General features: G+C 40.5%; 1 protein-coding gene across 3 annotated transcripts; it reads right to left on the minus strand.

Moving 5' to 3' along the window:
- Positions 1-2,153: 2,153 nt before the first annotated feature.
- hook3 (hook microtubule-tethering protein 3) lies at positions 2,154-27,204 on the minus strand. 3 transcript variants are annotated; one of them, XM_069163052.1, is made up of 25 exons: positions 27,049-27,204; positions 20,881-20,966; positions 20,244-20,316; positions 19,941-19,991; positions 19,594-19,726; positions 19,410-19,477; positions 19,004-19,066; positions 18,614-18,697; positions 17,597-17,659; positions 15,602-15,765; positions 15,373-15,513; positions 14,788-14,875; positions 14,445-14,558; positions 14,164-14,274; positions 13,775-13,859; positions 13,592-13,661; positions 10,810-10,950; positions 10,461-10,548; positions 8,901-8,935; positions 8,692-8,774; positions 8,376-8,476; positions 8,148-8,252; positions 7,884-7,955; positions 7,116-7,252; positions 2,154-5,532 (listed from the first exon to the last, which is right to left on the minus strand). In XM_069163052.1, exons 1-25 carry the CDS (start codon positions 27,103-27,105, stop codon positions 5,517-5,519), a joined length of 2,229 nt encoding a protein of 742 aa, XP_069019153.1. In that variant the 5' UTR covers positions 27,106-27,204; the 3' UTR covers positions 2,154-5,516. The 3 variants fall into 3 exon arrangements, with proteins under 3 accessions (XP_069019153.1, XP_069019164.1, XP_069019176.1); XM_069163063.1 differs by having other exon boundaries at positions 2,154-6,929; XM_069163075.1 differs by lacking the exon at positions 17,597-17,659.
- Between the last annotated feature and the right edge of the window lie 459 nt (positions 27,205-27,663).

A 27,663-nucleotide genomic window follows, 5' to 3' on the forward strand; every position in this document is an offset into this window, starting at 1 on the left:
AGCGTGGAACGCAACCGAGTACATTTACTCAACTACAATTTCCAAGCAATTATAGTTTAATCGAGTATTTCCATTTGATGCTACTTTATGCTATCCTGGCGTGACCAGATCCAAATTCACAGCAATACACTGCACTTTCTACTCCACTGCATTTATTCGACAGCTTCGGTTATTTTAAAATGAGGGTTCGACACAATGGACAGAATAACAAGTGTCGCACTCGTGTCACTGTATCACAGCCACTAAACCATTTCAAGGTTCGAAGGAGTGGTTGAGCTGAATAAAATGGTAGACCAGAGACTAGAGCCTTTGAATAAACAGGCCAGCAGTTTACCAACAATAACAAACATACAGTCACAGTACACGTATCAAATACTCAGTAGGTGGAAGGCATGCAAGTTACAATTCAACCCTGTTGGATTTTCCTTTTTCTTGCTCAGGTTTAGGTTTTAAGATTAGTTTTCTCAACTGGCTATAGTTCATTAAAGTTAAGTAAGACTCCTCAAGCAGCAGCGAGGCAGAATTAAGGCGAGTCAAACCTTGTGCAGGTGATCCCGCGGGCTGGGACGTTTCCTCCAAGGTGAGGTTCGCCATCCGCTGTCCTGTGCGCGCGCGCTGTCTCCCATGGTGACACACACACACACCTGTAAAGAGTCGGACACCATGTTCAAACGTCTGGCAGAAATCCGGCCTGTATGACAGGTCACAGATAAAAAAAAAAATTAAAAAAAATGAAGTCTGTCTGGGAGGTGTCAGAGAGGGGCGAGCTGGTGAACCCTACAGCTGCAGAAACAAACAAACAAACAAACAAAAAAAGTAGAAAACTCCCGTCTGTATCAACACATAACAAACTGAAATACTCTGAAATGAACCACATCGATATCCATACATGTTCTGCACCCAACGTACGTATTGACCATTAAAACAACATAGAAAACTCATTCATGCCGATTTAGTTTTTTTTTTTTTTGTTTGTTTTTGCAACCTGGCATTGGAATTATTCACATAATTCATCACTTGCAGAGTACAAACATTAAAACAGGTCACGCGGATAAAGACTCTGCACGTTAACAACTCCCGCCAGCAGCAGGTCTGTTGGCGCGGCATGGCGGCGTTACGCGAAACACCTCAGCGTTTACGCATCGGATGTACTCGACGCAAAACACCGCACGTCGTCCCAAGTGATTTCCTGCGGCTCTATGTCACTTCCCACCGAGGTACACGCGTGCCGTCGCGAGGGATATTAACCCGCGTGAATGTGCAAACAAATATGCAGTTAACGTTTGCCGTCGTTGAGCTCGAGCGCAGTTTTGTTCTGCGGCGCGTGCAGCCATCCGAGATAAAACAACACTACGGCGGATTCAGCTTGTAACTGCTTTTTAAAAGACAATTAAAACATTTAAAAAAGGGTGTCTACTTTTTACTATCATTAACTTATTGTGTAAACAATGACGCGTGTTTGTTTGTACTTAGTTCAATCATGTATTGATCCGTTACATCTACCAGCTGCAACTGTTGAAAACTGTAAATCGATAATCAGAAGAAAAAGAGGCCGTCGAAGTTGACTTTAAAAAAAACTTTCTTAGCGGCACAGTATTTTGCCTCCTGCTGTGTAGCTTTATCCAGTTAAGTCAATTTACTCAAAATAAAGTCTCCAAATGCCAGCAAAGACGATATTAGTTCACATATTTTCCTAATACAACGAACATCTGAAATCAACTTCCTCTTTTTCCAGACAAAGTCGATCTTCAGTATTTTTGCATGAGAGCGCATTTAAGATTATTACCAGAAATCTGTCGCTTTGTTTGAAACTTGGGTAACGCGAGCTTTTAAAATACAACAGATTGTTGAAGAATACAGTGGTCTCCAACCTCTGTCATCTCACGAAATTCAGTGTAGTCGAGTCACACTTCAGATGAAGTTCAGATGAGTTCTCTTACTAAAAATCAAAGATTAGAGGAAAAAGTCCAAAAACTGAAAATGTGTTAATTATAAACGCCATTTTGCTTTCGATATTCATGCAGGTACTTGGAAATGGAGTACTTTTACTTAAGTAAAGAATGTGAATGCTTTTTTTTTTTTCCACCGTTGACTTATAGCAAGAGAAAATTTAGAAAAATAAAAAATAAAAAAAATCAAACAAACAAGCAACCTGTTTTATACAAGCTTTATTTACAATGTCATTTCCAAGGTTTGCAGTGTAGGAAGCACATTTTCATCAGTAAGTCCTCATCGGACAGATGCTATATGAAATCCATCTAACTAGACACGTTTCTTATTTTTCCTCATTCTCAAATATCCAGACACTTCTTATACCACTATCACATACTGTATGTACATAGTGTGTTTGTATACAAGCAATATAAAACTTGGCAAATGGAAGGTTATTTGCTACTTCAATATGTAAAGAAACGTTTTCCAATGAGTAAAAAAAAAAAAAAAAAAAAAAAGTTACGGCAAACACTGCACACGTTATGAATCTGAACTGTTAATAGCCTCGTGTTGCTTATTTCACCTCTCCAATGCATTTAAACTGGCCCAAAGTGCAGTTAGCAGTCAAGTAACATTAGGGAATACTGGGTAGTCATTTTAGCTTAGGCATGTGAAAAAAAAATACAGTTTTTAAAGAATTACTGCAATTCTTATTTCGATTTTTGTTCTCAAACATGAGTAAAGATGGAAGAATTTGAGTCACAACTTGAACAGTACATGATGAAGTCACCTTTCTTACTTTATTGACAAGAAATTGGTATTAATACGGTTTAAAAACGGCCCAAACTGGCTGACTTGGGAAATCGGATAATATTAAAAGACTATACATACACAAAAGCAACAGCATACAGTGGCAGATTAGATGGGGATGAAAGGGAAGAAGATAATCTTGCTTTCTCTTTCGGGGAAATGTTTCCCCGCATCCCTGATATGAATTGCAACAGCTCAACCACAAAGTGGATGGGTTCCATTATAAAAAGATTTCTTACCAAAACGACTCGTAGGGATGGACGGCTCGAAGAGTTCTGTGTAGTATAACTTACAGCTCAAACTGTGGATGTTAATGGCGAGTGGTTTGCAACACTTGGATTTAAAAAGAAACAACCAGAAACCTGGACGAAACATGTCACTTCTTTACTTTGCTGAATTCATACTGAAAATGCTTTTTCACCACTCGGTTTTGGAAAACAAACTGATTTGATGCATATGATGTGGAACCTGATCCGCTCTGCTAGAAACATTTCAATGCAGTTGCACATGCATCCTCTCGCAGCGAATAAACCCTTTTACCCACAAACAAGGCCCCCGCTCTTTTGTTGCTGTTACTTAACATTTGAAATCATTCGCAGGGTCACAGTAAATGTACCAACCGGTCAGTGAATTAAAAGTGTAAAATGTGCTTTTTATGTTAAAGAGAAAACATTCCTATTCAAACATGACAATTTCTCAGCACAGTGATTTTCTAAGAAACTCCTCTTCCTGAAGAAACCGGAGGTAAATGGAACCGTTGTTCTCCAATTCACACCGACCTGTTTTGACACCATCATTCAATGGAAACAAGCGCTACACTATTACAAACCTTCTCCTCCTTTTGTTGCATAAGACAAAGTATTTAACAGTATTTTGATGTCTATGGAAACATCACGTCCACTGTAACAGTATACGTGGTGATAGCATAATACTACTAAAAAAATAAAATGTTAACACTGCTGTACAAGCGGCAAAAGAATAAATAAGCCATTAAGATAAAAATGCACGGCATGAATTAAACTAAGGTTACTCAATTTAACAATTAGAAGTAAATCAGGTTAAAACTGACAAGAAAAGCCCTCATTAAGCCCAACAAAAGTTTTTTTTCAACAAAATAATTTATAATGTGGATGAACTTAAAGCTCATCTCGGACATTTGTCCTCAAATACCACAATTAATCTAGTCAGTAAGGTAACAAATCTTACTGCCTTTGATCCTAAAAAGATTTTCTTTTTTTTTTTTTTAGATATATATATATATTAAACAAAGGCACGAAATTAGAGGATTCAATCATCTCTCATTTAAATAAAAGTATGCATTTATGCCTATAATATGCATATATCCTCAGGTCCTGGTGTGGTTTTCATGCTTTCTCAGCTCTCGGAAAATGTTTAAATAAGAGAAATATATATATATATATTAAAAAAAAAAAAAAAAAACTACACAAAATTTACAGTATGACCTAAAACAACATCAGTTTCCATATTACTGATACTACAATTGCTGTCTTGTATAACACTGCATGTTTAAATAGTAAATGTTCCTGTGATCAACGGTATCCCTTTCCACATCTTTTAGCTGATTAACCCTTTCAGTGAAGTAAACGGACCCTACATTAGCCTACCTGAGCTAATGTACAGTTTTATATCCAGATTTTTCTGTCAATAATCAGATTAAATTTGCATTTGTTTTTAGGGTGAACTGTTTTAAACCTATGACAAAATGCACTCAGCAGAGCTTCTTGTACTCTGCTTGATGAGACCACATCTGCTCCTCAAACAAGTAGCACACAAAAAAAAATAATAATATCATCACCGTGTTAAAGATGCATTTTCTAATCAAAAACCAGACCCTACAGTGAGAGAAATTGTAAGTAGGCTTAATGAGGACTTTAAAAAAAAAAAAAAAACGCATCTGTAACAATGCTATTTATTTAAAACACTCTTTTTTGCCACCATATGTGTTTACTGCCATCTGTCTGCAAACCTGCAGGGCACCATTACTCGAGGTAAATATCACTTCTAAGATGCAATCTAGCAACAGGTTGAGGAGAGGCTCGACATACACGCTTAGTGTAGAGGTTTATAGGAGGAGGTGACTTTGTTATGCAGACTGATTTGCAGGTTCCCCCTCTCAAATATGACCTCCAACCATGTAAATAAAAACAGATATGTGGAAATATGACATTGAGGTATCCTGATGCAGTCAGACAGGTCCTACAATGAAGGCTTTTCTTTTTTTTTTTTTAACTCAAGTAGTTGACCGACAGACAACGCTGCGATATTCTGGCCCCTTCCTGGGTGTTTGCGACAGAGGTTGAACTGTAACAGACTTGATGCAGTGTGGAAGCACAAGCAGGCGTGTCCATGAAGAGCACGAAGGGAGGAGGAGGAGGAGGAGAAGAGATGGAGGAGACCGGAACAAAAGAGCGCCAGAACGAGAAGGGAAAGGAGCCGGAACAGTGGAAAATAAATTAATTGGGGGGGGTTCTCGTCCGACCCCATCCCTCCTCAGGCTTGTCTGGAGGTTATAATGCATGACCCTGCAGAGGGTTGTTAGTGCTCATGCTGCTGCTAGTGGGGCTGGTTATTCGCAGGCTCGAGTCTATGCAAGGTCATGCAAACAGTACGCAGGCGGGTAGTTCATGCATTGCGCGCCTCGGCCTACAGCCCAGCCAAGGGGGAGGGGGGAGGGAGGGGGTCAGTGTCGGCCACAGAGAGGCCAGGCCAGGCCAGGCCACGCAAAGGCTTAGGGCAGGTCATTGGTGCGCCAGTCATGCAGTGACATTGCTGTTGAGGGAGGAGAAAGAGAAGGAATGGTCAGACAGCAGAGGGCTCGTGAGCCCCTGACCTAAACAGACACGCAGTAAATGAACTTCAAGGTTAATAAGAAATCGTCCGTGATATGCCTGAATTAATGACGATGCAAAGAAGACGGAACAAAACATGGGTTAAAGAGAGGATGGGAACAGTTCAAATAATCATACCTAGACAAGATTCCTATTTGAAGTCGCAGATGCTGTGTAGCGCCTATTGAAACACTGCTTAACACACCTTGAAAAACCTCTTTACACTATGAAAGCAATGAACTGGTTTTCAAGTCAAATGACAAAAAAAATAAAAAATAAAAGTCCACTTTAATGTGCCACGCTGAATAGATCTTTTTTGGCATTAAAAGTGATCTACAAACTAAATTCCTTTCAACCAGACAGTCCCAGTGTCTGCAACTCGGCAAAGATCTCCTGTCCGGAGTCACTGTCAACGCATTTCTTGTTCTGTTGTGTTCATGGGGAGCGCCTGCTATAATAAATACATTTAAATCTAACGCTATGGCACGTAAGGTGTTGTCTGATACAACCTTGTAAATGCTGGTAAAGCTAAAACCAAGTGACGTGGTCTTGCTCGATGGGGGCTCTTTGTTCTTTAAGAGAGACGACAAACCAATGTACACCGTTATGTACAGTAGCTGTGGGTTGCACCTTCTGATCTTTAAAACTTATTGCTGCACTGTGACCAGCCAACAGGGACCCATTTTGTTCCTAAATCACATAATCCTATTAAAAAAAAAAATCATTCAATTAGATCATTCCGACTATTTAGCGAGCAAACTAAACATTTACATGTGATAATACATCTTCCTATGCCGCCATGTATTTGTTGTTTAAGACTGATTTAAGGTCAGATGGAAGAAAATTTAAACACTGACTCATGGAAATGAAAATTGCTTCGTTTTTTTTTTTTAACTTACTTAAAGCTTAAAGCTACATCATAAAGAGTTAAAACGGATAACGCAGGAGAGAAAGTCTGTCTGCTCCGCTCAAACAACAAACTGAACGTCAAACGTTTTTACAGGTAGAGATGTGCATAAATACTGCATGAACAGGTAGAGCGAGGTTCCTCTAATCAAAAATGACAATAACTTGTCGAGAGGATGCGATGCTTCTGAGCCTCGGGGTCCAGATTACCTGCGTGGCAAAACTTTGCCACAGAGTACAAGTTCAAGAAGGTCAGTGGTTGAAAGGGAGGAAGAGAGGACGTTCGGAGTGATTAGTCAGACCCTATCAAATATGCTGGGGTTTGAAAAAGGTAGAGGAGCCTTGCATCACAGCAGTAAAATATGCTTAGTCAGAGAAAAGAAAGTGGTGCAAGATTTGGGCAGCCTTGTCTGGCATCTCTACCTCATGGATCTGATCGAGAAGGGGGGGAAAAAAAAAAAGAAAATCAATAGGCAGAAAACAGGAAAACAAGGACTTCGATTAGAAATGAATGGAAATAGTGTGCCTCAAAATAGGCACGTCTACTGTATGCGAGTTCAGGGGATTTGTAAGGTAGTTTGTCGCAGTATTTTTCTTGTGCCCTACTGCCATCTCTACCTTCCGGTAGCTGGCTGGACGTGGCCTGGGTAGGAGCGGCGTGTGCTGGTGGCTTGTCTCTGCCGGGCCAGGAAGGACTGACCGGAACCGGTGTTGGCGAGTCGGTCTTCAGCCGCCTTCTTCTGCAGAGACATACCCTGGGGAAAGAAACGGAGAAAGAACATTAATGGCTTTAAAGGTCTACGAGTATAACAAGACAGAAAGTTGTGCCAGGGCTCATGCAGGAGCACCAGCTGTTGTAACACAGAGTCAGACAGTCACAAGCGATTCAGGTTCCATCAGTCAACTAATCTTGATGCATGAGAAAAGGAAAATACTGAAAATAAAATGCAACACAAGTGCCGATCTAACAAGTCATGAACATCAACACCAGCAACTGATCCAAAATGTTATGAGCAAACGTTGTCCACTGAGGTTATAGAAAAGTCTATGTTGCCCTCTGCTGGCTAAAATGATGACCGCTTATTACAAGCAATATGGGGCCAACGCAAGAAGACGTATCCACTGTATGTTAAAGATGGTCAAACTTTTAAAACTGCATTTAAAAATATGTGTTTTGAAATATTAAAAAAAGAACCCCATTTCAAAATAATGTCTGTTAAACTTATCACTATTTTACACTTGCCAATTGCTTGGGGTCAGCTATCAGTCATATATAATCTGTGTATGATAACCGTTTTATTATTGCTCTACTTTTGCAAGTGCCACAATAAAATGAAAAAAGGACATGCGTGACCAGTAACACCAGCTGTAATCGGTCCTTCTTACCATACTGTACCAGGCTGACACGATTAGCTTCTCCTCGTGATCTCGCTGGCTCTTTGTCTTGTCCATTTCTTTCTGTTTGGAGGAAACATAACGGCACAAAAACGTAAGCAATGTAAGAATTTTCTAAACGACACAAAAGTGGTCTCCAAATATTGCCACTACGTTGTGACACACGGACACGGACAAGGACACGGACACGCTTCTTGGTGGAGTTCACTCCTTCTTTTGCCTGACCACCCGACTCTTAGCTGAAAGACTGGTTACCTCCAGTGAATGCAACATCCTCTCCTTCTCCTGCAGCTGGTTTTTCAGGGCCTGCACCTCTGGACCTGAACCCTGGTTCTGCTTGGGGTCCAGCGTGCGGATGACCTGTAAAGAAGCAGACCACATGATCTCCTGTTGTCTTATACCTACAGCAAGCAGCAGTGCCCACACTGCACCCTGCAAAAGAAAGCTCATCTGACGCTCCTTTGGGAATGAAAGTATACTCACACTCTTGGCTTTTTCAAGGTATTTCTTATACCTCTCCTCCATCTGTTTCATGTCTTCGTCTTTTTTTTTCAAGGCCTCCTCGAGCTCGTCCACCCGTTGGGCTGAGAGGGGAACAATGTCCTAGTTTAGCTTGTCCTTTGCTTTGGGTATGCAGTGAATAATTCATTTACAGTATGTGCTTTTTTTTGTTATATTTTGGTATCTGTCCAGCAACATCTCACATTAAATTATTTAAAGAAAAAAAAAAAATGAATAGATGGCAATAGAGGATGAACGTCAACAGGCTTGACACATCCAGAATTCACTCCCAACTCACAGCTGGCATTGTATTTAGGCTCCATTTTATCGATGAAGGCATTTTTCTTCAACAAATCATTGTTCAATTCTCGTAGTTTTTCCCTAACAGAAAGAACAAAGCACCAAATAAATACATTTCTTCGGTAAAGATTCCAGGATTCAATTTAAAACTCTAAAGATTCTCTTCAAATGAAATTCCACAATGTCCTGACTCAGACGATCACTTACATGTGCTCCTCATATTTCTTCTTCAGAATGGAAGACTGGAAAAGGACAAATGAAAATGATATTTTACAACCCTCATAATAAAGAAAATGAGTGATTTTCAAAGAGTGATTCTGTTGCAGAAGTCAGTAGTTGTAGCAGATTTCTGTTGATTTCCAAAAGAGGGAAGTGTAGAAGAAATAACTTTGAAAAATATGATCAAATACTATACCGGCAATTTGAAATGATGGTCAATAAGGTAATCAACAGTTTTGTAGAACTCAAATAAAAAATTGTAATGGGTAACAATAACAAAAATGTACAATTAAAGCAGTTTCTACTTTATTAAGATTTTTCAATGATGTATTTGGAATCAATGGTAGTCCCCGGTATGGTATCTAGTCAGATAGTGTGCAAAACTTTCAGAGTATTAAAAGATTGCATGCTCTGATTGGCTACAGCGTGGAGTCAGAGGAGGAGACAGGGGCCTTGGGTTTCTAGTGGAGGAGTTTTTTTTTTTTTTTCCATTTCATTCTCTAAAAGTGGATTCTGGATGATACTGGCACTACATTATGCACAGTTTTTACAATGTGCAAAGTATACTAAATGCTGAGACGCATTTAAACCAGGGAGTTAAAAAAAAAATACACAAACAACAGGTCTCGACAGAACAAAGCCTAAAACAGAGAACTTGCTGGAATCACAAAGATATACTTACTATAGTCTGACAGTGGGAGCATTTTTTGAAAAGACAATGGACAGGTTTTTTTTTTACTGAGAGGCAAAAAGCATAGCCCTGCCATAGTGGATGATATTATATTGATGTGACAATCAATCTTTCACACACACACTAGCTCTTTCTCTAAATGGCTGCACCTGCAGGCTACTCATATCTCATCTGAAAGAAATATTGGAGCGCACACGGAAATTAACGCTCTGACCATCTTGAGTGAAAAGACGGATGATTAAAACAAAACCGATGCGGCTGGTCATGAGATGTCAAATATACAGACTCACAGGAATGGAACCAGAAATCCCACAAAAGACAACGCGTTTCAGATCAGTGCAAATTATGCAGTAAAGACAAACAAAGATAAGCATGCACGTCAACTCTCTCTCATACGTGAACCTTATTGGGAGGTGCTCCAATTCTCATGTTCCTAAATATCATCTGTCCAATACTATGAACTAGTTTGGAGAAGACAAGGAGCAGACAAGCTGATGATGAAAAACTTCTCCTTTTTCTTTTCATCATCACAGATATAACGTGCGTTGAATATGTTAGATGCAACACAGAAAAACAAAATTGTAAAAGTACATGTACAAAGAAAAACAAAACCATAAATATGAAGGGTGTTAGCAATGGTTAATGTTATGAAGAGTCACGTACAACAGAAGGAAATCAAAAGTGCCCTTTAACAGTTTTCTATGCACCGAGGTGCATCTTCTCATCTTTAGAAATAAGATGAACCTCCAGGAGAAACTGTTTACTGCAGTCCTGGAAGTGTGGTATGATGATATATGATGATTATAACTGGTATCAGAGTTATACTAAGAGTACAGAGCAAACATTTGATCACTTACGTCATCTGCTTTAGAGTCCTGTTCTTGAAGATTCTTCTGTAGCTCCTCTACCTGACCCTGCTCCTCCATCAAGCGCTGATTGATTAACCTAGATAACGAGCACAGAAAGACCAGACGGACAACATAGTGTTTAACAAATCAGTGAGCAAAGTGCAAACTACATGTACAGTGGTAGAGGAAACATCAGAGAGGCAGGCTTTTGGCTAAAAGGTCCTTGACTCCACGGGAGCAGACAAAGAAAACCATTGTGGAAAAATAAATGGATCGAACCGAATTCCGACACAGGAGCGGACAAGTGACTCAAATCTAGGTGAATGGACAAAGAGGTTGTTGTGTGCCCTTTACTGACCTGTTCTCTGTCTCCAGTTCATTTTTTCTTCTGTTAGCATCCTCCAGTAGACTCTGCAATAGTGCGATCTTCTCATTGTCTGAGCCTTCCTGGGCCAGCTTCAACATCTTGTTCTCATGCTGAAGACGGATCAAATGTTCTCTGGAAAAGCACAATGGTCAGAAATCATTGTTAACTTCAAATAATACTGAACACAGACAGCTGGCTATTTTACACCGATACTCAAAACCCCTTTGGAGCATCTGCTTTAATATCTCAAGTCTGGTATCACACTGTCATGGCTAAAGGTACAGTATGATACATTATTGCATGTATCATACCCCTTTTTGTTGAAAATTTATTTTGAGATCATATTAATTTTCTCTTCAGTACTGCAGTCAACCAAAGATGGCATGAATTACCTGCGCAGCTCTACTACGAGAAAATGAATCTTAACAAAAAACACCTGACAAAAAAGCATTGAGCCTAGAGTGCCAGCTATCACATATTACTACAACAGCTAGAATTCTCCTGCACATGGACGTCAACTTAAAAAGGCAAAGATTCCAGTACATCCGCGCAAAAGCTGCCACGTGCAATTTCTAACACAAAAACAAACAAACAAACAAACAAACAAGGTAACTGGTAAACTCCACAATATTGCAATATTAGAGTGGTTTAATCGAAGATCTTTGGACTAAGGCATACAGTGATGGGAGTAAGCAAATATTTGGTCACTTCAGGATGTAAAACTTGTACTTTTGCCTCGTTTAGTGTCAAATCAAACTCCTGAGAAGAATCAAAAGCACTCGGTAATACCATCATTCTGCGAGTCAAACACTAGTCCCTTCGCTCTGAACAAATTATATATCTTCTGCAATCACGGCTCACTTCGCCGAAATGCTAAAAAGCACATGCTGTAGTTGTTCAACACCAAAGTCGTGCTCAGGTTAGTAGTGAAAACAAACTAGTGACTTGAAACACAGGCAGCGGAACCTCAACTACAACAGGAAGAGGACCCACCTTCAATTGTTGGACTTGCACTAGATAATATATCCAGCTCAAATAATCAGTGTAAGTAAGTCATTTACTTCAATGAACTATATCAACAAATACCTGCAGGATAACTGATTATCTCATTGGATCACCTCATAACACCAAAGGTGGTGATTTTGTTAGAAATAAATTATCCTGATGCAAACACGCAACAACTGCTGGCACAGTGTTTTCACTCTTCCAGCAAAACAAACTGGCGAAATAAAAATAAAAAAAAAGACTGATGAAATACTGCCGTAATTATACACTGCAAGTATTCGGCCGTCAGACTGAACGACTGCCAACCCTGAAGCTAAAAATAAATTTGAGACCGAGTAGCCACTGTTGCAGAGTTTTAGTTTGTACTTTTCACCCAAGTGAATAACTATCCCTTTACACTGCTTTATTTGAGTTAAATTATATAATTATGTGTCCTCTCAGCGGTCTGTGGTGAGGATCAGGTGAATAAAGTTAGCTTTCACAGCAAGAACTGCCAAAGACAAGAGTGGCACAGTAGTGGGTGAATGCAGTAAGCATAAAAAAAAGAGTTGACAACTGTAGTGTTGTTCTCTACTTTAGACATATTTGGTTGAACTACTGTGGAAAGTGAGCCACTCTCATTTGACCCCTTTCCCTTTTTTTTAATTTTTTTTTATAGATCATACAAAATTAACAAAACAGGAAAGGTTTCACACTGCACACAGCACACTAAATAACACTCCCTAAATAACACTAAAACAGCAGGTAAAAAGCTTTGTTATCTGTCTGTCTGTCTGTTTCAGATGTTTGTCAGCTTGTCAGGCTGGTTGTCAGTCTCTCTTGACTCCTGTTTTTCAGGGTGTGGCTGCTGACTCCTCCACAACTGAAGAACCAGCTAAATGTTTCCAGACAAACTCACAGCTGCAGGCTAGTAAAGGTCAGGCCAGGGGAGGAAACGGCTGACTTTGGAAGAGGTGCAGTAAATTGAGAGAAAAATTACAATTCCAGCTGTTTTTCCTCACTGATTTACAATTTAGATAACTTTGATGATCAATCCCAGATGATGCTTATAAAAGCAATAGGTTGATGCTGAACAGACAACCTGCAGATGTACATTAAATCGACATGAAACTCATTATTGCAAAATCTTCCTTTTATCTTTAAAGGTTTTCAGGACTTCTCCTCAGGGCCCAACACCTTTTCATTAGCCCTCGTCGAGAGGGTAATGAACTGCTTGGACTCGGTTATCTTGAGCCAAAAGCAGCTTTTACAGGATTAAGATTTCAACAGAAATTCACATTTTTTTTCCTCAGTTCACAAGCGCTGAAAAAAAGCATTGTATGCAGCCAACAGAAAACCCAGCCCTCTTGGAAAGCTGCTGTCCGTCTGATGTAACTCACACAAAGCTATTACATAACTCTGTACAGAGAGACCTCTCATCTACCTTAAAGCAGCACAGAAACCATCTGGCTACAAAGTGAATAACAGCATCACAGGCATACTGTAATGTTCAAAATCTAAAGTAAATTTCTATTGTGTGACAATAGACAGTATTTCTAAAACAAAAAACAAAGATTAATGTCCTCCCACACCAAAATTAAAACCTTGGTTTTATGATTTTTTTTGTTTTGTTGTTGCTGTTATTTATTACTCTGTAAAGCACAAAAGTCATTTCATTTGTTTGAGTATAAATATAGAAGGAGAATCTGCATCAACCATTACTACTTCCTGTTCGTTCATTTAAATATGTAAAGGGAAACAAAAACACAGGGTTCGTATATTCACATACCGTATCTCTGGGGTGGTGATCTCAGCGGCCAGCGAATCGGTGCCATCGTTGCTGACCAGTGGGAACAAACCTGTGGAAACAGATACCAGTTAAAACAACTAGGTTTGATGAAGTAGATTGTACTCATCCTAAGAAAAGAAAAAGATCAACTGATCGTATTCAGCCACTACGACATTTCTTTACCTGATGTAAGCTGTCCCTCTTGAGCTTGAACACAATGCAGTTCCTCAATAGTCTCCTTCAGGGAGTCTCTCTCGGTCCGCATACGCTACAGAGGGACACAGTTAAAAATGTGTGACTGACCGATACAGAGAATGTCAATATTCCCCTCCAGGCCCTGAACTATTGCTCTGTCAATGTGCTAAACAATAACAGCAATTTTTGTTCAGTTATTTACAGCCTTTGGTCTAATGTAACCGACAAAGTTCTGCTCCTCTGGCTGTAATACATGTGACATTGATAAAATGGCACAGTAGGATATTTCTATGAAAATAAAAAAATGTTCTCTTTGCCCAGTAAACAAATATTTAAAGTGTATCAGTCCTTAAATTATTAAAATGAAATTTACATACATCTTTTTCTTTTTGCAGAGAGTCCACCTTCTCTTTGACACGCTTGTACTCAAACTCCATCTTGTCAGCCTTTTTAGACTCTTCGGACAGTCTGTTCTGAAGTTCAACAACCTGCGCAGAGTGAGGATGATACAAGAGAAGACATGATCTCTCAAAATATCTATACACGTGTGAGAGAGCGTTGTAACCGAGTGCCAAAAAAAGAGCTGGGTTACATCACAGCATGGGGAAGTGAAAATAATGTTTGTGTATAAGCGGCGACATGGCTGCTGGTCAGGTACCTGTCTCTTGTATGTCTCCAGCTGGCCCTTGGCAGCATTAGCCTTTCGTAGTTCTTCTTCCAAGCCGACGTTGGTCTGCATCAACACTGTGTTCTTCTCTTCCATAAGCTTATTCTGGAAAACAAGGACAGCAGTGCAAGTTTAGTTTGTGCTGTCTGACTTGACCTGCATGGACATACACATTTACTAGTTGTCAGACTGGCACGGAAAGGGGGGGGGGGGGGGGGGGGGGGGGGCACTAAAATAACAAACTCATGGACCCTGTGTTAGGTATTGCAAATTTTGAAAAACTAAATAGGACTCACCACAATTAAAAACAAATATTAAGTAGCTGTGTCTGTACCTGTCTCCTGAGAAGTCCCATGTCCTCCAGTTTCTTTTTATAGTGTTCCACTGTGCCCTCCAGTTTTGACACTTTGTCTGATGAATGCCTGGGTGGAAAACAACAGTTTTGTTTTTGAGAGGTTATGTGTAGAAGAGAAAGGAGATGGGAAAGCTTTACTGAGGCTCTGTTTGTGTCATCGCCGTTTTTCAGACTAATTCTAGCATACATCAGCGCTTTGATGCAAGACTATTACTTTTCAAAGCATCTACAACTTTAATTATAGTTCCGTGTTCATGTTTTAGCAAGCTGCTAGGGATACTTAACACTTGATCGATTTCATGTTTTATAGACTCGCGTGGGTTATAAAAATCCATGACTACTTACACCTTTAGGATCGCATCACAGCTATTGATTGCACTCGCAAAATCGATTGTAAATAAGTGCACAACAAACATGACCTGTACGGTAATGAATGTCAACATTAACCTTGTCATTCTCAGGTTTAACACGATAACTATGAACAGTGATGAGATTCTTTTACCTTATTGTTAACTTGGGTAATGTCACCATGTTGAGAGCCAAGATTTTGCTTCCCGACCTTACCTGAGGACATCCATTTCATCTTTCAGAGACTGGGCTTCATCAGCCAGTGACGCAAGCTCTTCGTTCTGGGACTTCACATCCAACAGTTCTTTTTCGAGCTCCTCACAGCGGATCCGGTAGTCGTCTTTTGCTGCCTCCAACCTAGAAGGAATCAAACGCAGTCATGATCATCACTGAAGGTTTGTTGGCATCAGCGTCAGATCTCAATGTGTGTGTTGCAAGACGGCACCTGAAAGTTTCTTCTTGTAACTGCTCCAGTTGTGTCTGCAGCTGGAGATGCCTGCGTCCAGCGGGGCTGTTTATATCCTCGATGGAGTCCGACTGGTTAAGTCTCTCCATCAGGAGCTGGTTTTCTGCCAACAAACTGCTCTTCTCCTCCTGCAGGGCTGCCACCTGGTGAAGTGAAGGTGTTGAATAAGAATGGGATAGATGGAATCAAAGGAGTTAAGAGGACAGGGGTAAGGAGAGGTGAAAATGGGACAGCATGGAAGAAAGAGGGATTTAAGGGAACACGGAAGGTGGGATGAATGGGACAAGAGGACAAGAGACAGGAAAGGATGTTCAGAAGATGAAGAGATGCAGACAAGGGAAACAAGTTAGAGCTGAATGAAACTGAACATTTTCATATTGTGTCTCTTGAGTTACTTAAATATACATGTAACAATCTCTTAACGGCATTCAGTTCACTAGGTTCACAATCAGTGCAGCATCAAGTCTGGTTCTAAAAAGCAAGCACACACCAAACACACTTCAACAAGGCCAATCAACAAACTCCAACAGAGCAAAGAGGGCTACATGGGTTGATGTTGTCTTCTCAATGTGATAGACAGAGAATCAAACTCCACACGAAGCAAAGCAGAAGCTGGTTGTTGTCTTTTCCATTTTTTATGTTGTTGTTTTGTTTTTTTACACATTTGAAACAAAACAAATTAATAACTAATTCACGTTTGTACTTCAACAAATACAATAACTGACCCTCATAAATGTGATAACGGAAAATACAAACATTCTTGTAAGGTTAATAAGCAGAGTTATTTTCAAAATGTAAAATTAACTGTCATGTAAGGTCTTTACAACCATTTCTCCTCCCTGAAACATATAGGAAAATAAAAGCAAAAGCCTTTCTGCTTTTTATAGAAAGTTACCTTTCTACGACCCCAAACTGGTACAAGTGATATCCACAAAAGTAAATAACCATTGTAAGTGAGAAGGATCTTATCTAATGTCTCCTGACTCAAAGAGAGAAAGAGAGAGTTGTGAAGACTACTTACAGAGAATGTTGTTGCTGAAAGAAAATGAAACTGTATAGCATGTACTTCAGGTTTAACTTTAGGCTTTTACTGATAATACACCTGCTGAATCTATTTTTGTATAATTTACAATTCATTAAGAACTATTTTGATGAGACTATCTATGTCAGCTTTTTATACTGTTCAACACTTCTTTGTCTAAAATGTATGTCACTTAAGTGCTGGTAACACCGTTATGTGGAAGCAACCGAGAGAACTTACACCAGTGTGAAAATTCTCTCATTGCAACAAGCCAATATCACATCAAAGATGTGAACAGGACAGCTCAAACAGCAGGAAATAAGGTGGGAATCAGCTGCATTCACTCTCTAAACCAGAAAAGGATTCATAAAAACATATAATTCCCACGGGTACTGAGATACAGTAAATGAGATACAACCGTGTTGACTGCTTCCTGATAAGACCTGGGATAAATCTTAGATAAAGGATAACCAAAAGGCTTTTAATGTCTTTTTTTTTTTTTTTTTCCAATCCCAGAAGGGAAAATATAAAAATATGAACATGAGAATAATTTACAGTATGTGTAGACTATCTAACATGTATTCAACAGTTCTACCAAGAATTGACTCTTCTGGAGGTGAAATGCCGACCTCTTTCCCCTCGCTGTATACTCTTGCTGTGGGAAAGCATGAGACACAGCAAAGTCAAAAACGCTGAGGCGTATTAGTGAAAGGCTGAAATCTGACACACCCAGACAAAACTGCAGTTGTTGCTGGTGTGCCTCAAGAGGCCCATGTGTATACGTGTGCACAAACACTTGCGCACAAACGTGTACACACACATGCACACGCGGTTTGGAGAAGGGGGAATCTGGTGCAAGCAGGCTGAAAAAAAAATCCAGGACTATTTGACACACTTGCACACAACCATGGACAGAAGAAAGAGACAGAAAGAAAAAGAAAGTTTGGATTTACCCTCTCTTCTAGCTCATTAAACTCTAACCTCAGTCTATCACGCTCCTCTTGGACATGGAAGGCCTTTAAAGCAAGGCACACAGTATTGAAAAAAAATAAGGAAATAAGAGGAAACTGATTCAACATAACAGGAGAGCAGGTAACCCTTTAAAGCACAGCTCCAATTTTCTGCAATAGAGCTTCCATGAGCAGAAACAAAATGTAAAATAATTCAATATAATTTATACATAGAAGGTGTGTTCTCTCACTCTCTTGTGTGCATCACTGTGAAGACAAAAATAAATCAATTTGACAAGGAAATAATTAAGTGTAGGACATGCCCATCTGGAGCAACAGGATTGACTGTTTTGATAGCTTGTAATTATAGATTAATGAGGCAAAAAAGGAGCTGCTTTTAAAGTGAAACCAAAAATATCTGCAAAACTATAGAGTCTGACACCACCAGTTTAGTAGAGTACAGCAGAAAAAGTAAGAAGAAAACTTCTCATTCAGGGCTGCATGTGCAAATGGTTTGTATTTTGTACTGTGCTGTTATCCAAGTGTGCATTTTACTTCAAATGTTTCACCAACTTATGCTTTTAATATTCAGATTAGCTGTCTCAAATTGCATTGTCTTTACAGTTATTACTGCTCAATACCAATGAGTATTGTCTGATATTCAACAGTTCAAACTATACATCCGACAGCAGGTGCAAGCTATATTATTAAGGCCATCGATACTGATATTGTCATATGATATAGACTTTATGAAATAGTAAGGAGAAACTCAAAGAATTGTAGTTTTGCCACCGTGGTTATCAGGATCATATCAACATGACATAAACAATAATGATATCTACTTTAATGTCCAATTATTTACAAAGTGGCTGTAATGGCGTGCAATAGTAATAACTAACTTGCAAGACAACCTGACGAGGGTTATGTCTTTTTCGGTAAAGTCTTTCAGACATGTGATGAAGTAACTGGCAGCTATGAAAGAGCCTAAATCACCGGGGATCATTACTGCAGAAAACCAACCTGCATGTCCAGCTCACGACACCGCTGTGCGATCTCTTCCTTGGTAGCCATAGCATCATTCAGCTCCTCCACCGTCTTCTTCAGCTGAGAACAGGCAGAAAGAACCAATCAAAACCCTGCAGGTTTCCTTTCATCTCCACCAGATTCATTGTTCGTATGGCTGACGCTGCAAAAACACTCGTTTACTTCCCAGACATTTTTGAATCAAGAGCTACAAAGAAACAGTTTGTACACAGTAATAATAGCACAAGTAGCACAGTGGTTCAGCAGAATTCAGGTTTTCCACAGATTCAGCTGTATTTCATGTCTGAAGTCCAAAAGGAGGAGAGTGAAACATGAAAAGAAATGCGTTAAAAGTAACAACACGAAGATTCTTTAACGTCTCCATACCTGTCTGTCTAGATCCACATAGGAGTCATTTCCTCCAGTGACCGGAGTCTCTTTACTCATCAGCTGCAGAAACACAAAAATCAGTTGATGGTTGGAAGAAGCGAAGTGCTCACAGCTATAGAAATAGGTATCGTCAGGATTGTATTGATATACTGGTATTGCTAATCGGTGTTATTATGAATTTGTAATGAAGAGCATCCGCGTTCAAAGTGCCTTTTCTCCATAAAAACTGCAACATGATCAGGGCTTCTTGGTAATTGTTGTTACTGAAAGGAAATTAAATCAAGAAGTTGATTTGTTTGTTATTTAAAAAAATGTCTGACCAATTTCACCTTCTCAATCCTATTTATCATTTATCACCGGCAAATCCTATTTGATCCAAGTCTGAACAGAATGACAGTCTCACCTCTTGGATGGCTGTCATGACAACATGCTGCACTGATTCCTCCATCATCATGATGGTTTGGATGTATTCTTGAGATTACAGAGAAACAGACACAATTATGAGGAAAATTCAAGCATATCAGACATTTAGTAATTGTTTTCATATGCACTCATTGACAAGGATCAATAGTGTATTCAATATGTACCTTGTTTCTGTTCACAGTTAACAGCACAGCCCAATAAAAGTTGCAGCATCCTCCCGAGCTCTGCGGCGTCGGAGTGTTCTCCAATAAGGTTGACATCTGGTAGTGTGAAGTCATTAATGTGCTGGCCTAAGATCTAGAAGGGGACAAAGGTTTAATGTTTTTGAAAACAATTTCAATCTTCCATGATATAAAAATGTGATTTATAGGACCTGTGTTGTGCTAAAGGATAAAAGAGTAAAACAGAAAGTCTCAAATTTTACCAGCATTACAAGTATATCCAACTGTAGTTTGGATTCTGGGTACGGACGGTTTTTATTTTTAAAAAGAGAACTATAAAGTCTTCTTACCTCCTGGTTATAGTCCAGGATGCCTTTTAGGATTTTCTTCAGATTGCTGACCTGAAAAAAAGAAAGAGAACTCGGGTAAATGTTTCTGCAGAATATTAAAAATACAAGTTTTAAACGTGAGATTTACAAAAAAAAAAAGGTCATCAGAAATATACAGTGCCAAGATATAACTACCAGTTCAGGATAAGTTTGCGTTATATCTGTTATTTTATGTGGCTGAAGGAGAAAAAAAGAAGCTCGCGTCCCACAAAAACACTAAACCACACATCGCTACTCCTAAAACCAAGAATACGTGTCTCTTACCTTTAACCTCCAGTTGTCGCCAACTTCTGGTTTGATTCTACTGATCCAAGCATCATTGAAATACACCATGTCTCTAGAAAATTCAGACAGCGAAAAGAAAATTGTTATATAATACAGTGTTGCTTGGGTTCCGTCATAAGGACTATACAAGTACTTTATAAGGACTTTACTATCTTAAATACCCTGAGATTTCTTATTTCGTGATATATAAATGAAATTGAATAAAAACCGAATTGAAAGCGTGATGTGTGTTTTAAGCAGACGCAAACTGTTTGGGGGCAGGGAAAAGGGTGTGTGTGTGTGTGTGTGTGTGTGTGTGTGTGTGTGTGTGTGTGTGTGTGTGTGGGAGGGGGGGGGGGTGTCATCCTCTGAGCTGATTTGGCGCTCTGAATGAGTAACAGGCTGGACGTAGTGATGGAGTGAGTCAGTGAATGTTTTAATGTCTGCTCATCAGTGACAACGATGTCTGGAGTTCTTGTACACTCGGGTTTATTCCCTTAACGCAGGAGTTCACGCAGGACTCGCAAAACTAAACTTTACAACGAGGGAAAGAAATTTTTTTTTTTTTTTTTTTTTAAATAAAAATGCAAATAAAAACAAATATTGTCATACATCAGTCAAAAGGAGAAAAACTTACATTTTCTGCAGAGCTTGGGCCATAACAACACCACTGGTCAAGTCATCTACCGTCTTGCACGTAGCCTCGACTCCGAATGTCTGGATCTAAACAACAAACAGACGCATATATGTTCAGTGTTGGGTGAAGGATGAAACAATTCACTTGTACAACGTAACCAGTTTATTATCTGGAATATAATCTGTCGGAAACATTCAACAAACGTTCTACACGAGAGGCAACGACGCCTTCCTTTAAGGAGCATCCTGTTCACAAGCCACACAGCCGCACCTGAATGCTGCCCGGTACAATTGGAGCCCCGCTGTCTGAGTCGTAGGGGTTATCAGCTACTCAAAAACTACTTGGTGATGGTAATGAGCCAGGTGCAGACATAGCTCGTCTCTTTCCGACCCGCGATTTATTCCATTGGTGGGATTCAGCTTCTCTCAACTGGCGCTGTTCCCTGGGAGACGATGAGTTGAATCTGTCGGACACCGGTACCAAAAGACTTGACATGCTTTGAATCGAACAGGCTTGGTTTTTTTAATACGAGTAATCTTGCACAAAGATATTGAACCCTTCGCCGGAGGCACATGAAGGATGACCACGGCGAATCGCCGCACCACACCGGCGGTTAAGGTGGCGAGTGGCGGGCCGAGACGAGGTTTCACCAGACGGGGACACCGCGCCGTCATCAGGTCGTCACCCCTCGGAGCAACGCCGGCGACAGTGCGTCGCCAGGTCAGCAGTGAGGAACAGGCAAAGGGGGGCGCGTTTGACCACGAGGACCGTTTCGCCAGGGCAACGGCTCGCTGGCCGCAGCCTCCACCAGGGGAGATTTGTGGGTGCGGACGGGGACAGCAGAAGGTCCTGGTGGCCGTGCACTCGGCAACAAAAGAGAGCACACGACAGATTTCCTGAGTGCCGGACAATCTATAAAATAGTCACATCTTCATATTTAACAGCCAACATCCTTACTCTCAACACAGTATTATCTTGAAATTATACTGATGTTTGCTTTTCAATTTCACCTTCTTTACTTGATGTTCAGCCAACAGAAGAAAGTGAAAGCAAACTTTGCTTGTCGTCCCTGCTCAGCTTCTAATACATCACCTCTATCGGGGTTTTTTTCAGATCCCTTTCTTCCTCTCCCAACTCCCTCGCTCGTCTTTGTTGTCTTTCTACTCTTCATATTCGTCTCTAACCGGTATCCTCCAGGCACAAAGTCTGCTGCCCGTACACAAGTGTCTCTTCCTCAGTCCGCATGCCAACAGTCCACGTGCCGAAGGAGGAGAGGAAACTAAGAGCAGGAATGTTGGAATTATAACAGGAAGAAAATGACGAGGTTGAAATTCTGCCTGCACATTGCTCCGCCTCACTTTTCATGACGTGGCTCAAATACAAGATGAAACTCTCAGGCCTCCAGCTGGCGATTCGCTAAGAGCAAAGGTCAGCAATCGAGAATCTCAACATGTTGGCCAACTAGTTTGACGGCTCGCGTATGAGAGGTTTTTTTCTGGATCCACTTGAGGAGCTGAGCTGAGTGCTTCAAGTCAGACCCAAGCTAGACTTGTATATAGTCACATATATTTTCAGACTGTACTTATTTCAAGCATAAAACCCATTCCAATTTCATGTTCTTATGACTGGGAGATGTTACTGTGAAAAGCAACAAGAAGTACGAACGCGCCATTTCACTCCTTGCCGTCTCGGTTCACTGCTGAGTAACTAGTGGCTGGACAACTGTTCTTAAAATAAACATGATGCAAGAACAACATCCTCCCCAACTACTGCGCGGCACTAATGCCAGTATCTGTTGTTAACGAGTTTAAACAAAATTAAAGAAAATGCATTTGATTTGATTTGATTTTTAATTCTTCATGGATAGGTTTGGGACCTTGAGAAGTATTTCAGTAAGTCAAAGCAACTTGGAGCGCTACGTTACCGTTACCAGAGGTGAAGAGAGAGATCAGTGAACACAAAAACACTCGGCGCTTTAAACAGTAGTAGGACACACTTGTCATGGCATGAAGATGACACTCACAATAACATCCATCAGTGGACAACATCATCCAGACAGAAAGGTTTTAGACTGCCGTTGTATTTTATTGGGATATGAAGGAAATGGAAAATAATACCACAGTGAACTTTAAACAGTTTTTGCCTCTTGTCTCTGCTGTCATGACCTTCGGGGGACCTATTAGTTGTGTGACTGTGTCAATGAAAACGAACTCGTCAACTAGCTCGCAGGGTTTTTAAGGCAGCAATAAGAAACCTTCTCAGCGAGTCGGCTCGCAGCCAAACGCAGCCGCTGGCCCGGAGCCAACACGACCGACAGAACCAAAACATTACCCCCAGATTACATAAACGCGTATTACCGGTGGGAGGATGGAGAAACTTTACCTGCTTTAATTACATACAGTGTTTCCTCAAGGATCTAACAGTTCTGCCTATTTCATAGTACAGCTCAATCAAGATGAAACGCTTTCCTGTGGTGCTACATTATCTTGTATAGCGGGTTTCGTTCTGATTTCCTGTTTTCGACACCACTGGTGTAAAAAACAAAAAACAAAAAGAACACTAAACACTAAAACATAAGCGACACAAAAGGAGAGAAATGAAACACAACAAACACCATGGCAGGACTCGATTGTTCTAAACTTGGCGACGGCTCTCCACCACGCCAACATTTGGTCTCATCATTTCCCTTCGCAGGAAAGACGCGGCAGGAAAGAAAACATAGGATGGACCGCCCCGTCACAAACACGCTGACAGGCAACGAGCGTGACAGCATGACAAGCAGTCAGTAGCTGTCAACACGGTGTAAAAGTATTTATGTGAAAGAAATGACTCAATGGCCCCTGTAACATGGAATATACCAGGGGCTTGATGCCAGGTTGGATATTTTGGATACAGCTGGGCTTTAAAAGTTAAAACTCAAATCATCTTCAATCTAGCAGCTGCTTAAAGCCCAAAACATCCAACACTGTCTTTTCCATTATTTTGATGAACATTATATATATAATGCTTTGTTGAAAGGAATGCATGCCCTTGTTCTGTCTATTGTGAAGCCACAGTGGAGCAGTGCAGGTGGGTTGCTTTACGCTGTAGAGGACACAGTTCAGGCACGAAGCTCTCCGTGAATGAAGCTTCATATTACCAGTTCCATCGCAATTACAGACGGGACACAAGCTGTATGTTTAGAGGTTCATTATTTGCGTCACACGTAATGCCCTGAATGCTGATCGGGCACAAATGTAGAAACCCGTTTAGTAACTGCAGCAGCTAAAAAAGGTCAGTCAGTCAAACGGCAAACATTCTGCTGCAAACGGCTGATGTATTTGTCCGAGCAGCGAAGCGGGACTCAATTATGGATTCTGATATCCATCTTTTTTTGTAATCTTAAAGGTCATAAGAATCAAAAACTAAATGTTTTGACAGATAGTTACTGAAAGATTTGTAAATGCAGTGAAAACACCGACGGTAAAACGATTAGTCAGTGATAGACCTTTGCGCTGTTGTTCCTGGACTGAAGGTCAAAGGCATGAGGCCCCCGGTGTGAAAAATGAAGGGAACCTATCCATACTTTGTTGATATTCAGTTTCAGTAGCTTTTTACAGATCGCTCTGGGCTAAGCCATGTCCCCTGCATCATCAGGATCACCTCCCAAATCAGCTTATTATGATTACACTAATCGTGGTGGAACGTTGAAGCACTGACTGCAGAGTAAAAGGAGGTCAACAGCCACGACTGCATCTTTTGGAGAAGTATTTTCTCTGTCCCCTTGTAAATTGTAGGAACTTGTACTGTTGTGATGCTCATACAAGGCTTAAAAATGCCCTTTACAGTTCAATAGAGCTACCCATCTGACCAAAAGCTGTAGCATTGACATACTCCCTGCTTCAGTACTTTCTGGTACGAGAAATTGTTCATCACAACTAATGCTTGCATTGAAAAATAAGAATATCTAAGTGTGGAAATACAATTGACCCTTCAATCAAAAAAAATGCTTTGTCAAAAGCTTAAGTATTTCATACGATATCGCAGCACACAACAAAGGGCAACAAAATGTAAAACAAACACTAGAAAGCTGTAACATAACCGTGTTATTTATGTACTTTTAGAAATTGCCATGCGAGTTTTGTAAAACCATAACAAGAAACGATCATATTTGCTCGAGTACGCCACATGAACCCAGAGTTCAGGTACACGGAAATCAAACAGATCGGCTGGACTGAGATCCACACCTAAAGGGTTTGTGAAAACAGCTGGGAAAGGAGATTGTCGAGCTGTGGTCTATGCAGACATCACATGACTAGAACTACAAAATAATTGGCCGCAAAAGCCCTCACATTAACTCATAATGAAATTAAATTTGCATCGTGATTATAATATCGCCTAATAACGTGCACATTTTTGTATCATCGGGCAAAAACTTAGCCTGGTGGTGCCAGACTTAAAAAAAACTCGATATATGAGTCTTACCACCTGCCATAGGAAATCTTTTCCAGTTGCGTTCTACAGGCTGCAGATCTCGGGTTCATTTTTTAAACTATTAAAGCAGCCTTTAACCAATCGGCACTGATAATAATATGCACCAAAACTGGCAGAAACTCTACCACTATCTACGTTCAGACAAAAACGCTCAACTTCAACATCATGGCGTTTAACCACCGACACTGGTCGCCGATCGGTCCGCCCTTCGGAGTGGTTGCGCAAACCTTAATGGGAGCAGGGTTTCAAAACTATAATCACAGTGAAGACAACTAAAGCTGTGAGCAATAATTAGGTGCAGCCAGGCTCATGTGAACTCTCCATGAAAATCAAATATACTCCTCCTTCCCACTGCACTGAAACAGCTGCTATTTCGTAAGGAGGCGCAGTCTCCTGTTAAACTAAGGATCAGTCAGACTCAGTGACGTCACAGTTAACAGGTATGTGAGGAATGTTTGCCTGCCACATGAATACTGTGACCACCAGGTTTAGTTGTTTGATCTCACTGAGGGGAATCTACAAGTTCACTTCCAGCGTGTATCTACTGATGTTTCAGGACAGCTCTTCAAGTGAGGTTCTTAAGATTCACAGGGTGTTTTCAGGTCAGTGTCTTACATCCTACTCCAGCCAACCCAGCTGAGCCTGATCACCCCCCCTCCTTCCCTCCCTGCCAATCACATTTCTTTTTTTACACACTCAAGTATTCGTATTAATTACATGAACTATTGCCTTTTTCTTGTACGTCTACGTTACACCTCCCCACCATTGTGTGTGTCCAGAGCAGGCTCTATGTGTGCTTGGCTAGCATATTCACTTTACTTTTCTTTTTCTCGGAAAGCGATCATTTATTAAACATTAACGATTTGTTAAAACAATATGAAATGCATAAAAAAACAACAACAACAACAACATTTGATAAGTGTCGTCCCATCTACAGGCACAGAGTCAATTATGTAAACACGGCCCAATCGGAAGCAGGTGATCCTCCAGACTTCTCCACTGGGTAATTTAAACCTCTGGAAAGGTTTAGGGTCACGTTGTAAACCCAAACTCAGGAAATTAGCCTGTATTTGACAATTAGACCAGAAGAAGGAATGAGAGGGGGGGAGAAGAAGAAAAGCGAGCAAAAAAAAAAAAAAAAAAGGACAACAATGACAGGAATTCAGCCCAGAAGCAGACACGGAGCGATGCTGAATTCAGACGAGGAAAAAAAAAAAAAAAAAAAAAAAAAAAAAAAAAAAAAAAAAAAAAAAAAAAAAAAAAAAAATCCCCGATGCAAAGAAACGTTAAATCATAACAAGGCCGATGTCCGTGCTGCCGGATCCGTCTTTACCTCTTTAACAACATCAGGCAGATATTTAGTAAAGTTAGGCTGAACGCTCGGTAACAGCCCAGGAGACAGAATAAAAAACCTCTCAGTTTGTTGTTGTTGTTGTTTTTTTTTTGCCGTGGTTATTTTTTTGGTGCGGTAGCTCGACCCGCTAGCGAGCAAACACATCAGCATGCTAAAGCAGCGAACAGCTGGCCTGCATACGTCACCGACGTGGGCTCGTGTCAAGTTCCTCGAGACCAGCTAACGTTACCGCCGTTAGCTCCTCGAGCTTAGCATTAGCAACGTACGCTAGCTGGCGTTCGTCGGCGCCGGAGAGCTGTCAAGTGAGGGAGGAAGAAACGAGTATATCTTGGATGACTTACCCATGTTAAGAGGCTTTCACAGAGTTCCATCCGATCCAAGGACTCCGATGTACTCATTGCTGCCTAACGTACACTGACAAGAGGCTGAACTTATTTAAAGAGTCAGCTTTCATCCGCTCCGGAGATCGCTCGCTCTCTGGCCGCCTCGCAGTCCGTCGGCCGGTAGTCGGGTTCGCTTGCTTCGCTCGACCGGCGTCTGCCGGAGAGGCGGGCGGGCGGGGCGGGCGAGGTGGGCGGAGTCTGTGATACATTTAAAAGGAAACTTTCCAGTTTACAAAAAAAAAAAAAAAAAAAAGATCCTTCAGAGGATTTTTGTCAGGAATAAATTACACACACCAAAAAAAAGCAATACCGGCTCTTGGTTTACTATATTTCAGTTGAGTCATAGTTTTCTCTCCAAAACATGACAAGTGGTAAATTGCACATTCATACTGGAAACTCTTGACATTATGATCTTGACCTTAATGATTAATTGTAAATTAATTGCAAACACGAGCCTAAATTCACACAATAAAACTCTTTCTGATAGGCAAAACGAAAGCAGTCCACAATGAAGAGCTACCATTATATAACCAGTATAAATGGTGTGTGTAGGTACTAAATTGTAAAAGCAGA

Source organism: Embiotoca jacksoni, unplaced genomic scaffold (assembly GCF_022577435.1).
Source record: "Embiotoca jacksoni isolate LCO1_2020_lvr unplaced genomic scaffold, fEmbJac1.0.p SCAF_10, whole genome shotgun sequence".
NCBI classification, from domain to species: domain Eukaryota; kingdom Metazoa; phylum Chordata; class Actinopteri; family Embiotocidae; genus Embiotoca; species Embiotoca jacksoni.